Here is a 16,440-nt window from a genome sequence, read left to right on the forward strand (position 1 = left end):
CTACCCTCTCTGTATACGAGGCCCCATCCATAGAAAGAAATGGTTCCTTTTCTGAAGTTGTGCCATTTCAAGTTCCCTGGCTTCCTTAGTGTATTTATCCCCGGTTCCCCTGCCCACTGAGATTCCCTTATATTTCCTTCTATACTTTGATTGCTGGGTATTAAGTATTGGCTGATTTGCCACAGTACTTCATTGTCTGGGTCCATCCCAGTCACTCTTTTGTTCTTCTAGTTTATATTTTCTAAGTTCTTAGGAGCTTCAGAATTAGGATCCAGCTAGGTATGCTCTACGTACTTACCCTTTCCCCATCTGCTTCCTGAAGTTCACTCTTGATGCCTCAGATCCAGGCTGCAGCCCATCACATTTTCGTTTTTTATAGCAAAGCCTGTGACTTTGAGGATAGGGAAGTGGAGAGTTTTCAGTGGGTGCAGAGTTTCATTTTTAAAGATGAAAGCTCTAAAAATTTGTTGCACAGCAAGGTGAATATAGTTATGGAATGGCTAGGAGGCTAAATTTATCTTTTCTACCATAACTAAATTAACTGTTTTGTTTTTGGTTAGTTATGTGATGTGATGTGATGTATGCTATGTGTGTGTGTGTGTGTGTGTGTGTGTGTGTGTGTGTGTGTGTGTGTGTGTGTGTGTGTGTGTAACAGAGAGAGAGAGAGAGAGACACCGACTGACCTGTACACTCACAGTGGAGGTCTAGGGAGAACATTTTCTGCCTTTCTCTATTGCTCTCTGCCTTCCTGCCTTGAGAAAGGTCTCTCACCAAACCAGAAGCCTGCCCTTTTGCCTATGCTGTGTGGCTGTTGAGCTCCTAGGATCTGTTTGCCTCTGTCTTCCAGTGCTAGGGTTACAGACATGCATACCCAAGGCTGACTTCATGTGGGTGCTGGGGAGTCGACTTATGCCCTCATGCTTGCACAGAAAGTGTTTTTATCTGACTCATCTTTCAAGCCCCCAAAATTAAATTTTTAAAAATTTTGGTTTCTTCTGTTGGGTTCCTAGAAAGCCTGTATTCCTGTTAACTGAGGAACTCTAGGAGGTCGAATGAACCATCTGTCCTGTTCACACCTTTCCTTCTCCCAGAAGCAACATGGCCTGCAAAGCCCATGTCTTTCTCCTTTCCTAAGTGGTCATTATGTGATGGACCATTTCCATTAGAGAGTCCCATAGTTTAATGGCTGTGAGCTTCCTTTGTGAGAGGACAGGGACACGGTTATAATATGAAGTCATACGAAGTATCCATTGTAATACGAAGTATATATTGGTGCTATTTGCCTTTAGCACTGTGCCTGTGTCTTATTGTAGGTTTCTCACTTTGGCTCTGAGAACATGAGGTAAAGGAAGAACATTTTACAGGTTTCCATTTTTACCAAGTACTCAAGACAAGAGTGTGATCAATAGATCCTGTCTTCTTGAGCATGAATTGATTTGGTTCTGAATGAATTGGGTACCTTCATTCCACTCTGTGTTCCATACAACATTAATGTATAATTATAACTTCAAATCTATAGATCATAGATTCTGTTTTGTAGCCATCATTACTTTCTTCTTAAAATATTCAGAAATGTGAATATGCCATTTTTAAGGAAACTTTTGTTTTCAAATGGTTTTAAGACAGCACTTATTGCCAGAATGGAGGCCATAAATATGCTAGTTGCATAGATTAATTACTTCAGTTAGCAGTGGAAGTTAGTGGCAACAAGATAACAGTTCAGTATATTATATTTAGTGAAAGAATGCCTAACATCCAATTGACTTGCAGGAAAACATTAGAAATTGTAATCTTCAGATGAGAATATTTCCAATGAATTCTCATCTGAAGAGTAGTAAGTTATTACTGCCTTGAGGACCAGCCTTCAGCAGCTCAGGGGTTGAGGGGGAGCTACGGAGCGGGTGAACTAATCACTCAACTTGACTTTTTCATCTGAGAGAGAAAAACTTAATTCTCTGGGGCTGTGAAGGCAAAACTTTAACTTTCTGGGGCCAGCAAAAAAAGGGAAACACACACACATACACACACACACACACACACACACACACACACACCTTTAGAGTCTCTCTATCATCTTCTCTCTCATCTCTTTATTTCTTTTCTTTTCTTCTGTCCAGATGTATCCCTTCTGTCTCTCTTGATGTCTTCCTTCTAGCTTTTTTTTCCTTTACAGTTTATACACCCCAGCAAAATCTTTTCAGCAGTATAAAAATTACAATGTGGTTGCATTCTGTTTTTAAGAATGATTACAATGAATACCAGTAAAAAACAGCATGTTTTCCATATCCCTTACGTGATTAAACATTTTATGTATTACAGGTGAAAATCAAGTTGTCCCAAGAACCCACATATGTTTATACCCAAGCAACTTGTTATAGATTAACAGAGTGTAAACAAGCAAGATATTTTTTTCAGTCAGTTCTTTGACTGGCAGGCTGCATTTTGCAGTTACAAAGAAAGGATCGGTCACTTTATTATTTATCTCAAAAGGTAATCTTATAAGGAATCTTAAAAGAATCACAAATCTAAACTTCTGTATATGAAAAACAACCAGTCAGCTCTACTTTAAATCCTCAGGGTGCACACCCACTCACCAACAGTTTTTTTTTTTATATATCAGGAAGCCTAGGGCAGAAATGGGTACAAGGAATTAATCATCACTGTTGATCACCTACCCATCCTAGCAAGAAAGATATGTCAGCCGACAGTAGCCAGGCTGCCACTGTCCTTGTTTTTTGACTTAAACGAGTCCCTCACTCAACTATTTGCCTTTCTAAACTTTAAATTGTTCCCCCAAATTTTCTACCTCAAAGCCATTAACAAAAACATCTTAACCTTACTAACAGTTTTACTTGTCTGAATTTTTTCTGAGGGTGGTGGTTGAATCATTAATCTGCTCCAGCAGCAATGCTTGGAACAAGTCAGTCACTATTATTGTAAGTAATAGTAACACTGCCCAGTGAGGGGCTAGAAACCCCTTGAGAGTTTTCATACAATACATAGATGATGAGGGATGTGGTGACCATGAAGGCAATAATCAGAACTATGTTCAGGAACAGCATGAGGACCTCAGGACACCTAGTCCTCAGGGCTTTGCCTCTCCAAGGCTCACTCAGGTGTGGCTTTGCCAACCACCCAGCCGTGTTCCATGAGTTCCAATGCTGCCTGTTGGTCCCCTCGAATGACCCCTGACAGTAAGTAAAATGCCCCATTGATTGATGTTTTATGAGAATTGGAAATGCTTTTTAGTGTACATACTTACTTGTAGTGCAAAGCCAAACCCTAAATTAGTGAAGATCCTTCAGACCAAGAAGATGGTCAAGTCTTTTAATTTATTTCTAAAACAACCTCCTTAAGTGTGGACTGCCATACTGTGAATGGGGTCATTAACATAAATTTTTTTTTGCTGTTGTACTAGTGTGGGTTCATGCGGGTCTGTGGGAAGAAGACAGAGTGCATCTTAAGGATGTCTCTAGCCTTTCAGCTGCAGGGGGACTCAGCCTCTTTGCGGACTGGACTGAGAGAGACATCTTTCTTTAGCCTAGGGCATTTTTATTGTTCTCCATATTTACATTTTTAGCAAGTTGATTTCCATATCTTCAAAACAGCTGACTGGTTCTCCAAAGGGCCAATGCCAAATGCAAATACTCAATCAAGGAATATCATCGCTTGCTGGATTTTTTCAAAACAAGTTTTGCATAAGCTTTGTACCCTTGGGAAACTCCCAGACAAGATTCACACAGAGGGCAACAAGAGAAACAAAAGGTAACTGAGAAACAAATGATGGATTAAGGCTAGGTGCTACACTCCGGAGCCAGGCCAGGTGTAACTCAGTGGGAATTCTCCTATCAAAAATTGTCATAGACATAAATGTATTGTTGCCGGAGTACAAGCAGAGCATCTTCTTGTAGTAGCTGGGCAGTGGTTCTAATGATGATCAGTGTCCAAGCTGGTTATTCAGAGTTGAAGGAAAGGGCCTTCCCCTCAGAAGGAACACTCAAATGATGAACTCACACCATCTAGGACACAGGTAATCAACATCCACTGGGCTTTTCAACCCTCTGGCAGGTACTTGCACACTGCAATTTCATGATTGCATTTGCTCAGATGTCCGCAGTGCAGATGTTCTGGTACCTAGTTAGAGCCCAGTCATTTCTGGATGGGCTGATGGATAAGGGAAGGAAAACAGCTTTGTATCTCAGGCATCACCACATCTGCGTGAGGCAGAGCTGTTACTGTAAGGAAACCTGGAAATTGATGTACACATCCAGCCGAATCTAAGCGTGATACACTTACATGTATATCAAAAGGATGTGGGGATAGAAACAATATATATATATATTTTTTCAGACAGGGTTTCTCTGTGTAGCCTTGGCTGTCATGGAATTCACTTTGTAGACCAGGTTGTCCTCGAACTCAGAGAGATCCACCTGCCTTTGCCTCCTGAGTGCTGGGATTAAAGGCGTGTGCCACCACCGCCTGGCTAGACACAGTGTTTTGTGAGTTATTTGCACAAACATTTAGGTTGGACCTTAGAGTCCTGTCCTGTATAGTATAAGCAGGATGAATTCACTCTACAGAAATTTTAGAGTAGTTATTACCAGTTTCTGTGGAGTGTCTGATTCTAAATTAGGTGGCTTCCTCCTGATCCCAGTGGAATTACTCAGCTGTACTCTGTGCCCGAGCATTTCAGAGGCCTGAGCACGGGTGGATGTGGCAGGTATTTCAGATGCTTGGTGAATGATTAGCAAGTGTAGTTTTAAGTTTTTAAATCACTTATATTATTTTTTGAGATTATAATTACATTGTTTCCCTGTAGTTTTAACTTTGATTTGGAGATACTGTTCCTTACAATAACTAGTCTTTGAGGTTGAAAACAGTCATGAGGCTCTTCTCATTCAGAGCAAGGCAGACCTTTTATCCAACCTCCAGAAATCGTGGATCTGTCTGTCTGCTTTGGCTGTTCTATTGGTTTTCTCCTAAGTTCTCAGATCTAGACAGGGACGTTTAGAAACCTTTTTTTTTAAAAATCACTTCCTCCACACGGATGTTGCCTTCTCTGTGTGCGCCACCATTCCATGGATTAGCATACACCTTGAGCAAAAGTTAAGGCACTGCCTTTTGATATCCTTAAGTCTGTCAGTCAGGCTTCATTGAACTTTTCTCTCATAGCCACATTCCCTCTGTTGTTTGCATGTGTGTGTGGTAAGTATGTGCATTCATTTTTGAGTGGGTGTGTATGCACTCATATCCAATGCATGTGGTTGTCTGATCTTGACACTGGGTGCCTTTTTTTGATTGCTCTCCATCTTATATACTGAGACAGAATCTCTTTAAACTTGGGACTTGATGTTTGGCTAATCTGGCTAGCCACCTTGCTCATTGACTCTCCATCCTATGTTCTGGGATTAACAGAGAGCTGCTTTACCCATTTCTTCCTGGGTGCTGGAATTAATGGACACTGCCCTACCCACATGACTTTGACCTGGGTTCTGGAAATCTGAACTGTGGTCCTCACACTTGTATACAGCAAACACTTTACCAGCTGAGCTCAGCTCCACAGCTCCCTCCTCAGTACACTTTTGTTCTTTGGTGATGACCATCACTCATGTGTTGCTGCCACTCTGCCTCCATATTTGCTATTCCTAATGGTTTCTTTATATAGTCCTTGCAGCAACGTTGCAAAGCAACTTGCCCTTTTATTTTCTTGTTTAAAAGCATTTGAGGGGCTGTAGAGATGGCTCAGCCATTAAGAGCACTGACTGCTCTTCAGAGGTCCCAGGTTGCATTCCCAGCATCCACGTGGAGACTCACAAACAACTGCAACTCTAGTTCTAGGGGATCTGATGCCCTCTTCTGGCCTCCACGGGCACTACATGCATGCCATGCACAGACATACATGTAATTGCAGGCTTCGTGTTGTTCTTTACATAGAAGTGCAGTTACTACTGACTTTGAGTGGCATTTTTGGGAATGGTATGGCTTTGACTCCCGATCTCTTCTTTTCTCCTTCCCTCGTAGTCTCTCTCTGGCCACACTGGATACTTTGGAGCTCTTTGACTGTGCCGCACACCCTGTCTCACAGCCTTCGTTCCGTTAGCTCTGCTCCGCAGGCTTTGGCCCACTCTTCACGTGTCTGACCTCCACGTGTGTTTAAATTTTCATTATCCCCCCCCTTTCCCCAGAGCTGTTTCCTCACTCTTAATCCAAACTGCCCTCTGCTAACCTCTATGAAGACTTGCCAGAGAATATACTTCATAAACATTCGTCAAACAGAAGACTGCTTCAGCAAAATAAAAGTTAGTTAGAAGCAGGGCCTTAACCTGTCTTTTTGTACCAACAAGGCCCACCATTATGATTGCTGACTGTTCACACGAGTGCTGAGCAGAGCTCTGACACAGTGTTTTAAGTAACTTGGTATTTACTTTTCTGCAAAACGAATTTGGTTAGAACTGGTAGAACATATCCTGGGAATTTAACAGGGTTTGTTCCTATGAATCTATGGAGCTGAGAGCAAGCTAACCAAGTCTGCCCAGGCCTGTTTCCCTGTATAACTGGGGAAAACCATATCAACCTCACATGCTTATGCCTGGAAGATTGAGATTAGACATGCATCATTCCCAATACACTGCTTTGGACACTGTAGTTCAGGCATTTAAAAACTTCCTTCGTGTCTCTGGAGATGAATGAGAACGTGAGGGGAAAACTCATTTAACTTATCCTGCAATCTTGTGCTGCATATAATCATACCCAGGGGTGCTGATCTGAGGGTCAGGAACTGGTTTAAGAGGAAAATATTTATCTCCAGGGTACAAATAAGCAATGAACATGACTGTTTATTTAACAGTAAATAGCCTTGAGCCCCTCCCCCAAAGAAAGATATATATGAAATTCCTCACTGTATCCCAGAGTTGGTGGTTTAACTTTATCTGTACAGAGTCATAAATGCAATTAGATACCTTTTCAGTCTATTTTAAGTAGCTTCTCTAAGGAGCTGTGTCACATGAGACTACTTCCCTCCATTTTAAGTATTTCAATATTTAAGAAGCTTTAGTAGTATCACCCCAAACTTGAGAGTCTGCAGTTCTTCTGAATACATTGTCAGCACAGAAGTAATCAAAACATTAAAAGAGATGAACCTAAAAGCAGGTAACTAGCCTTCCAATCTGATGGCTTAGGTTCAGATAAGTAGATGGTAGATATACATTTAAGGAACATCAATATGAATGCCAGGCCAAGTTGAAGGGGAATACTTGGGTTAAACCCATCAAGTCATCACATGGTGGTTTCCTGCCGTTAAGTCAGTATAGTTTGCCCACTTCTACCTTTGTTAAATTCTGTTTACCCTGCGGCATGATATACCAGGCTGAGTCCTTCAGAGAGTTGGGGATCTGAGCATTGACAGGTTAAGACTTTTGTATCTGTCTTCCTAGGTGTTGGTCTAGACAAGGAGCCACATTGTTTCAACAGGATGACTCTAATGTGCTGAGCTTGAGACAGGGTGGTCAATAGACATTTAATCAGGTACTTACTCCAGCTGTTTAGAACGTGGGGACTTTAGAGAGGACACAGACTGATCTGAATTGCTTCCAGGGCTCTCAGTCCTGTTGCTTAGGATCTTGATAATATGTATGATTGGTTATATGGGACATGCCTGTATCCAGGCAGGTTCATGTTCAGCTCTGCAGAATGTGTGTTGTGGTAGCAGCAGGGACTTGTGTGATACTGATGTCTAAATATCTTGTTGTCCATTACTGACTGCAAGCTCAACTTCATATGCAAGCACAGTTAAAGGCTGAATTAATTGTCAGGTATTAGCAAGCCCCAAAGGAGTGCCATCTTTTCATACAGGGCACAGAAGACAACTCTTGTTATTTATTTATCTGCCTTTTATTTTGTTCTCTCCTCACTTTTATGTGGTTTCTGGGGATGAGCTCAGGAGGCCAGGCTTACGTAGAAAGCATCTCTACTGTCACCTGGCACAAAGGACATTTCCTTTCAGTGACTCTGGCTATTAAGTTTTCTTTTGCTGTCTTTATGTCTGCACTGGAACCATACTTTCTGTCAAGCCAGCTCTGACCTTTTAATTGATCACAAAGGGAGGCAGCCATGAAATGAATGGACAGAGTCACTTTTGCTGAAATGCGTGTCTGGTTGTTTTAAAGCAGGCCACTCCTTTCTTCACTCCGTTCTTTCATCCACTGAATATGGAAGTGAGTGGTTCACTTATCTATAAATGAGACGCTAAGGGGTTGGGAAGGACTTCTACAGGTGTCTTGGTTGAATCATGTGCTAGGCACTGAAATGCTGTCCTGAAAGGACCACAGTGATTTTTTTCTACCTGTGAGGCACTGTGGTTTATAACAGATCTTTTTACTTTTCTTTTCACAGAATGCTATGAACCTACCTCCTGACAAAGCCAGGTTACTGCGGCAGTATGACAATGAGAAAAAATGGGAGCTGATCTGTGATCAGGTAAGAAACAGCTTATTTTATGGAGAGAGCAGGGGACGAGGAAATAGGACTTGGCTCCTGTCTGTTGAGCTTGTTCAGAAGATTCATGGATTTCTCTATTCTGACTCTGACCTCTGCCTTTCTTATCTGCAAAGGAAAAGGTACAAAATAAGGTACAAAACTTTGGTTTGTTCATTATTTGCAGCATTTCCCAGTTTGGTTTTCTGGGAAAGGTGGTGAAATGGATAACTGTTCTGCTCGCCTTCCATAGGCACTCTGCTCTGTGCTCACCTCAGTGGCACGGGCCCTACGGTTTCATTGGACTGTAAACTGGCAAATATTCACGGGAGGGGTACATTGTTTATAAAGAGATGTGGGTAGCCCTAACAGTGCTCCCTACTTTAACTAGTTCCCAGCTCTTAGTATTTGGTTTTAACTCATTATAACAAATTCCTACCCCTCTGAGGGGTATAAAAGTAAAAGTAAGAGCTTTTGTTGTCCTTCATTTTATCTTCAAATTTTACTGTGTCTGTGACTTAAGCATCACTGTCTGGGCCCTCTCTATAAGAAAGCCAGTGTGTGAGCTATGCACTTTAGAAGAAAAAGGGTCCCCCCACCCCATTCTGCATAAAACCTAGAAATACCTTTCTAGCTATTTTCCCTGTTCTGTTTTTAATAATTAAAGTATATTTGTGTGATCTCCTCCTCCCCACCTCCCCTTTGTCCCCCTTTTGACACTACACACACACACACACACACACACACACACACACACGTAGAGGCATGGCACTTCTGTGTGATGATACATTCGCCAGTGACCATTACTGTACTTATTCTTTGTACAGGGTGGTGGTTTTATCAAGGGGAATGTTGCTTTATCAATAGGAAGTAGATCTTTTACTGTGAGGATAAAAATGTATCGATGAGTTGAATTAGTTTTCAGTTCAACACAGGTAGAAGTTTCTATTTTCTAAGATGTTTATTGGAAGCATTTTAAGCATCCGATTGTAGGTTGTCTTACTCTGGTTCTTAAGAACAAATAAAATAGACTAGTGGACTGATAGTAAAATCACCTTGTTTTTTTCCATATTATATCTGAACACTAAGAATCTACAGAAGCTGAAGGAGAAAAGGTTTATTTTTATTAAGTGTGTGTGTGTGTGTGTGTGTGTGTGTATGCTATTTTGCCTGCAGATATATGTGAGCACCATATACATGCCTGGCCCCTCTGGAGGTCAAAAGAAATCATTTGATCCCCTGAATTGGAGTTGCAGGTGGTTGTGAGCTACCATCTGGATGCTGGGAACTGAACCTCCATCCTCTTCAAGAGCAAGTGCTCTAAAGTGTGGAGCCGTCTCTCAGGCTCTCAGGCCCCTGACTGGTGACAATCAAGTAGAAAACAAAGGGGGAGGAGGGACTGACTGACATTCAGCTCTCTTGAGCCTTAATGTTTATTATCATTAAAACCTGTTATTATAATGGAACTATTTTGTAATGATTTTTGTTTTCTGAGAGAGAAAAAAACATAAAGTTGTTTGGATAGTGCATTAGTTAGGGTTCTCTAGAGTGACAAAACTTGCAGAATCTCTCTCTATATATATTTGTTAGAATGACCTACAGGGTGTAGTCATCCAACAATGGCTACCTCTGAATGGAAGGTCCAAGAATCCAGTTGTTGTTCAGTCCACGAGGCTGGGTGTCTCAGCTGGTTTTCAGTATATGCTGGAGTCCTGAAGAAGTAGACTCTGATGCCAGTGAAGAAATGGACTTGGCTTGCCAGGGAGGTGAAAGCCAGCTGACGAAGAACAAAACTTTCCTTCTTCCCTGTCCTTATGTAGGCTTCCAGCAGAAGGTGTGGCCCAGAGTAGGGGTGGGTTTTCCCACCTCAGAGTTTCAGATTAGGAGTGAATCTTCTCACTTCAGATTCAGTGCCCCATTTTGGAGTTTTAGTTCATTCCAGATGTAGTCAAGTTGACCAAGAATGGCCATCACAGATAGGAAAGTGGGGAGGATCTGGGAGGAGTTGAGAGGGAAAAGAATATGATCAAAAATATATAAAACTTTTGTCAATAGAAAAGATAATTGAGCTGGGTGGTGGTGGCACACACCTTTAATTCCAGCACTCGGGAGGCAGAGGCAGGTGGATCTCTGTGAGTTTGAGGCCAGCCTGGTCAACAAAGTGAGTTCTAGGACAGCCAGAGCTGTTGCACAGAGAAACCCTGTCTTGAAAAACTAAGAAAAAAAAGATAATTGAGATAATAATTAATATAAATAAATTATGGGCCCAGAAAGATGGCTCAGTGGTTAAGAGCATAGTCCTAGAGGCCCCCGGTTTGGTTTCTAGCACAGACAGGGTGATTTCACAACTGTCTGTACGACTTCAGTTTCGGGGGATCCATCGCCCTCTTCTGGCTTCTGCTGGTACTGCGGCACATGGTGTATAGGCATATATTCAGGCAGAATACTCACACACATCAAAATAAATAAATCTTTGATTAAAGAGAGGTAGAGGGAGTGAAAAATTCTCAAGTATGGTGCATTATGAGATAAAAAAAATTGGTGGAGAGGGTGGTTCACATCTGTAATCCCAGTTACTCTAGAGTAAGATAGGAGGACCTTAATTTCCTGGTATGTCTGGCAACCTGTTACAAAATTAACCTAATGACATGGACTGGGGGTATAACTTGGTGGCAGAGTGTTTGCTTAGTATGCCGAGGCCTAGGATTTAATTATAATGACCTGAGGTGGGAAAGGCATGGAGAACTTGGAAGCAAAGGTAGACTGAATTACTAACCTTACAAGGAGCTAGGCCTTCTTCCTTCCTTTCTAGAAAAAATAGTTTCTTTTCTTTTTTGAGATTATAATATAATTTTGTCATTTCCCCTTTCCCCTCCCCCACTCCAAACTCTCCAATATACCTGCTCCTTGTTCTTTTTCAAACTCATGACCTCTTTTTTCACTAACTGTTCTTGCATGCATATATGTAATTGTCTTAGTCACTGTTCTACTACCGTGAAGAGACACCATGACCAAGCCAGCTCTTATAAAAGAAAGCATTTAATTGGGGACTTGCTTACAGTGTTGCAGGTTTAGACCATTGTCAGCATGGCAGGGAGCATGGTGGCATGCATGCAGGCAGGCAGGCATGGTGCTGGAGAAGTAGTTGAGAGCTACATCCTGATCTTCAGGCAGAGAAAGACACTAGGCATTCATTGCATGGGCTTTTTAAAGCTCAAAGCCCATCTCCCCCCCCCCCCCCCCCCCCTCCCAGTGACTCACTTCCTCCAAGGAGGCCACACCACCTAATCCTTCTAGTCCTAGAAGAGTTCCACTCCCTGGTAGCTAAGCTTTCAAATATAAGATCTTATGGGGGGCATTCTTACTCAACCACCACATTCCACTCCCTGGCCCCCATAGGCTTATAGCTTTATCATAATGCAAAATGCATCTAGTCCATCTCCAAAAGTCTGTTCATGGATTCCTTTCTTTTAAAATGTGTTTTCTGGCTTTATTTCATTATTATTACTTTTAATGCCTCAGATACACCAGAAAGGACATGCTCAAAGATTTTGACAGCCATGTTTTTCTCTCAGACTAAACTTATCTTCATAGGGCTGATGTTGGGTACTTTGGGATCTTGAGGCAAGGGGGACACATCAGGTATTTAACTGCAGTTCTTGTTTTCATGTCCTCAGTGAAGTGACTGCTGTTAGCTGCCAGGGTGCTGGAATGCGGAAAGCTTAGTACTTCCATCAGTCACCTCTGCACACGCCCCTTTACTCCAGTGGCTTCATGGGCTCTGAGATGTCCTGGCTGACATGCTGAGGACAGTTAAAGAGTTATGGTTGTTACTGCCCACGGCCAGCAGAAGCGGTCACTCTTAGCAGTGCTTCCCCGCAATGGAAGGGGAAATCCCAGACCTAGAGCTGAAGCCCCTGCCAAAGGTCATGGAGTAGAGGTGAAAAGACAGGCACCGGCAGCCTGGTTTGGGGGAAGGTGCAGACTGAAGTTTGTGTCCTACCCACTGTTCCCTGCTGTTCTCCTCATAGAGTCCATGCATGAGTGATGTACCAAAAAGAAACATTAAGGGTTCTCTCTGTTTTCCTGTTTGCATTATGCTATGCTTCACTAAAAGGGAGGAAGAAAGCAGGCAGTTGTGGCTTGACATTGAGCGTCGTCACACTGTGGGTGCTGTGATCAATAGCCAGTGTTGGTTAATTATTCTTCATTGTGTAAATTGTGGCCGACAGAAATGTCTTCGTGTACATACGTATAACCCATGAACTCATCTCATGTGTGATTGTCACTTGTCCTGTGTGTGAAGGACGAGAGGGACAAGAGCTGAAAGCTTCTGCCATCCATTCTGTATGGATGCTCACCTTAATCGTCCTATGTATGAATCATGTCACATGTATATGGGTCTGTCTGGCATGTCTACCTGATGGGCAATCAAGTTTTGTGATTGTGATGCTGTTTGTATGAAGTATCCAGAGCAGAAGGGCCTGTAGAGCAGAACGCATGTCAGTCATTGCCACAGCCCAGGAGGAGCAGCTGCTGCCGGCGCTGGGTTTCTCTCTGATGGGATAGAAGTTCCGGAGTTCCACAGAGTGATGGTTGCATAGCTGTGTGAATGTGCAAAATATGTCCACTTGACAGTGTAAATTTCTTGGAATATAAATTAATAATCCAACCATGAAAATATTTATTTCAGCACTGCAGACTAGGAAACCAAAAAAAAAAAAAAAAAAAGAAGGAGCTTGTGAAAAAAATTTTTTTTTTTAATTTTAATTCTAGACCCTTTTTGGATCCCATTGTGAGTAGATTAAATACAAGATTTTCTTGAAAAACTGGAAACAGTTATTAGTGACTGAGAGGAGTCTATACAGCTATTGTTTGATTTTGTTGGGTTTAATTTTTAACTTTGTTATATATGATTCTGTCTTCATTTTTAGAGACATGGATACTGATATAGGGGTGAAACATGTGACTGGGGTTTGTTTACAATATTTTATCAAAGTAGAAAATAAAGGGACTAATAAAGAAAATCTGGGAAACATCCCAATAATTGTTAAAACTTGGCTTTGATATATGTCAGGGTACATTGTAGTATATTCTCAGTTTTTGTGTATGTTTGACCGTTTATTACACTACATAACATTCAGAAAAGATATTTACTGCGTAACCTTTTCCATCAGTTTAAAAATGTGATTACCATGTTTGTTCTGAGAGTTGGAGGTGATAGGTGTGGAGTATGTGGAGTAATACTTAGGGTAAACTAGGTACTTTATAAACTGTGCGGTTGCTTGTACTCTTGCTGAAGGGCAAGATGTTAAGTATTACCACCCATATTGTTTGTGTCATCCACTTGCCCCCAAATTCAGGAAATTTGATTTTACTGAGTGGATCATCTTCTATCGCCCTCACATACTTTATGGTGTCAACACATGCTTATATGATGCTGTGCGGAAAAAAAACCCTCAACTATAGGTTTTAGGGTAAGAAAAGAACCAATGTGAGCCTTAGTTGTAAAGTCTCAGATACTGTGGCATGTGTCATGGATGCCTGACATCATTCCAAGATAGCGCTGGCTCTGGACACACAAATAACAGATTTCTTTCTTTTTGAAATAGTAATGCTGATATCCTGTCTGTTATTTAGACAAGGTGTTTAACGAACTTTCCAAGGGAACTTGGTGAACGGGACGTCAGAGCGTAGTGGGAATCTGTGCAGAAAGCAGCTCAGTTTCCATTCCACAAACCATCGCTATTGGGGCTATATGAGTCACAGAGCTTGCGCAATCCTCCCTCTATCTTTGGATGCTGTAATATTCAGAGTCCAATGTGTGGTCCTTCTTTCCCACTCTGTTACTTTAATGACAGTTTGTTTACAAGCCTTATCCAGGGCTCCCCCCTTTTTTTGGTTTGGGGGTCCACATTTTCCTTCTGCAATGATTTTGCCACTGAAAAAAGTTTTTGTTGAGATTGTATAGATTTTTAGCCATCTTTTTGAGCAAGCCGTCTAATATGTATCAGCCTTACTGGTGAACAAAGACTGTACTTGTTTCAGTAGCTCCCAAGTTTAAGTGCTCTGTCAGTTGAACCCGCTCTGCCTTTTCCCAAGGAAGCAAATATGAAGTGCCAGATGCTTTAGAAAAGACTCGACCGTGATTTCACTTAGGAATGTCAGTCGTATTAAATGAAATTCACTTGCATTAATTTTCATTGGTTTGTTGTTTTTGTTTGTAAATATTTGTTGTCTTCAAAAGTAAGTTACTTTATGGTGTGGGTCATGGGTTGTCTTTGCCTGAAATGTGAGGTGCTTATTGAAACTGTGTTGACTGAAAGACATAATGAGTAAATCATATTGAGAAAGAGGCTCTAGAGCAGTGATTCTCAATCTGTGGGTCGCGAGCCCTTTGGAGATTGAACAACCTTTTTACAGGACTCACCTGAGACCATCAGAAAACACAGATATTTATATTATGATTCATAACAGTAGCAAAATTACAGTTATGAGGTACCAACAAAAATAACTTTATGATTGGGGGTCACTAACACATGAGGAACGGTATAAAGAGTTGTAGCTTTAGGAAGGCGGAGAACCACTGCTCTAGAGTCGTGGGCAGAGGTGGTAGAAGGGAGAAGTCAGGCCAAAGGTGTGTCCTAGAGATGAAGCAGGGGTAGGCTGGTTCTTTCCTCTCTCTTCTTCCTCTGTTGCATTGGCTTGGCATAAGTGAATTAAACCTCATTCCTCAGCTCTAGAACTCCTGTGAGTGAGGAAGGGTGCCTGAGGTAGATAGGAAGAGGTCCATTTGCTTTGTGTTTCTACAAAGAGCCCCTGTCTTCTTTACCCTCTCTACCCATGCCTTCCTGAAAGGCCGGGCTTCTGTGCCGGTGGAAAGGTGGTGAAACCAAGTTTTTGGTCAATTCTAAGAGCAAGATGGAAATTTCTTTCTTTCTAAAATTGTTGCTAAATGTACACAACCATTTTAGCCATTTTAAAGTATACAATTTAATAATATTAAATATATTTGTAATTTTATTAATTTAATTTTTGAGAATTTCCTCTGAGTGCTGTAATTACATCATTTCCACTCCTCCTGTTCCCCCTGCAACTCCTCCCAACTCTTTCTCAAATTCATGAACTCTTCTCCTTTAATTATTCTTACATAATGTGGTGGTTTGAGAATAACCCCTGTAGATTCATACGTTTGAATATGTGATCCCCAGATAGTGGCACTGTTGGAGGAGGATTAGGAAGTGTGGTCTTTTGGAGAAAGTGTGTCACAGGGGTGGGTTCTGAGGCTTCAAGAGCCTCCAGTCATCCCCAGTGCACTGCGTGATCCCTGCTTGTGGGTTGAGATGTGAGCTCTCAGCTCCTGCTCTAGCTGCCCGCCACCTGCTGCTTCCATTCCACTGCCATGGACTCTAACCCTCTCAAAGTGGAAGCCCCAAACAAACTCTCTATAGGTTGCCTTGGGCATGGTATCTTAGCACAACAAGACACACACACACACACACATACACACACACACACACACACACACACACACACACACACACACACACACACCCCTATCTACCATCATCTATCTGTGTTTCCCTCTGAGTCCATTTACTCGTGCTAATTTTTAAAAATGATTTGTTTATTTTTATTCTAGGTGCGTTTGTATTTTGTCAGCAGGTATGTCTGTGTGACTGTCAGATCCACTGGAGATGGAGTTACAGGCAGTTGTGAGCTGCCATGTGGGTGCTGGGAATTGAACCCAGATCTGGAAGAACAGCTAGTGCTCTTAACCTCTGAGCCATCTCTCCAGCCCCTGTTGCTAATGTTTGGGACTGGGTAACCTATCGGGGTGCTTGTCCCCTGAGAAGACCAGTTCTTCCTCTCCCAGTAGTCATTAGTTGCCTATATATCTCTTCTTGTAGTGGTAGGGTCCTGTGTGATTTTCCCCGTTTCCCCGTCTCATTGGCATGCCAGCTGATG

At 41.9% G+C, this 16,440-nt stretch overlaps 1 protein-coding gene across 12 annotated transcripts in view; it reads left to right on the forward strand.

The window, feature by feature from the left end:
- Positions 1 to 16,440, forward strand: part of Fmnl2 (formin like 2) — a 299,538-nt gene that overhangs the window by 163,001 nt on the left and 120,097 nt on the right. For all 12 annotated transcript variants that reach the window (XM_052724742.1, XM_052724740.1, XM_052724739.1 and 9 more), the window contains exon 2: positions 8,392 to 8,475. In XM_052724742.1, coding sequence (XP_052580702.1) covers positions 8,392 to 8,475 — 84 coding nt within the window. The remainder of the gene's footprint in view (positions 1 to 8,391; positions 8,476 to 16,440) is intronic.

This window comes from Peromyscus californicus, unplaced genomic scaffold (genome assembly GCF_007827085.1).
Source record: "Peromyscus californicus insignis strain IS unplaced genomic scaffold, ASM782708v3 Scaffold_7__1_contigs__length_154581171, whole genome shotgun sequence".
Lineage (NCBI taxonomy): Eukaryota > Metazoa > Chordata > Mammalia > Rodentia > Cricetidae > Peromyscus > Peromyscus californicus.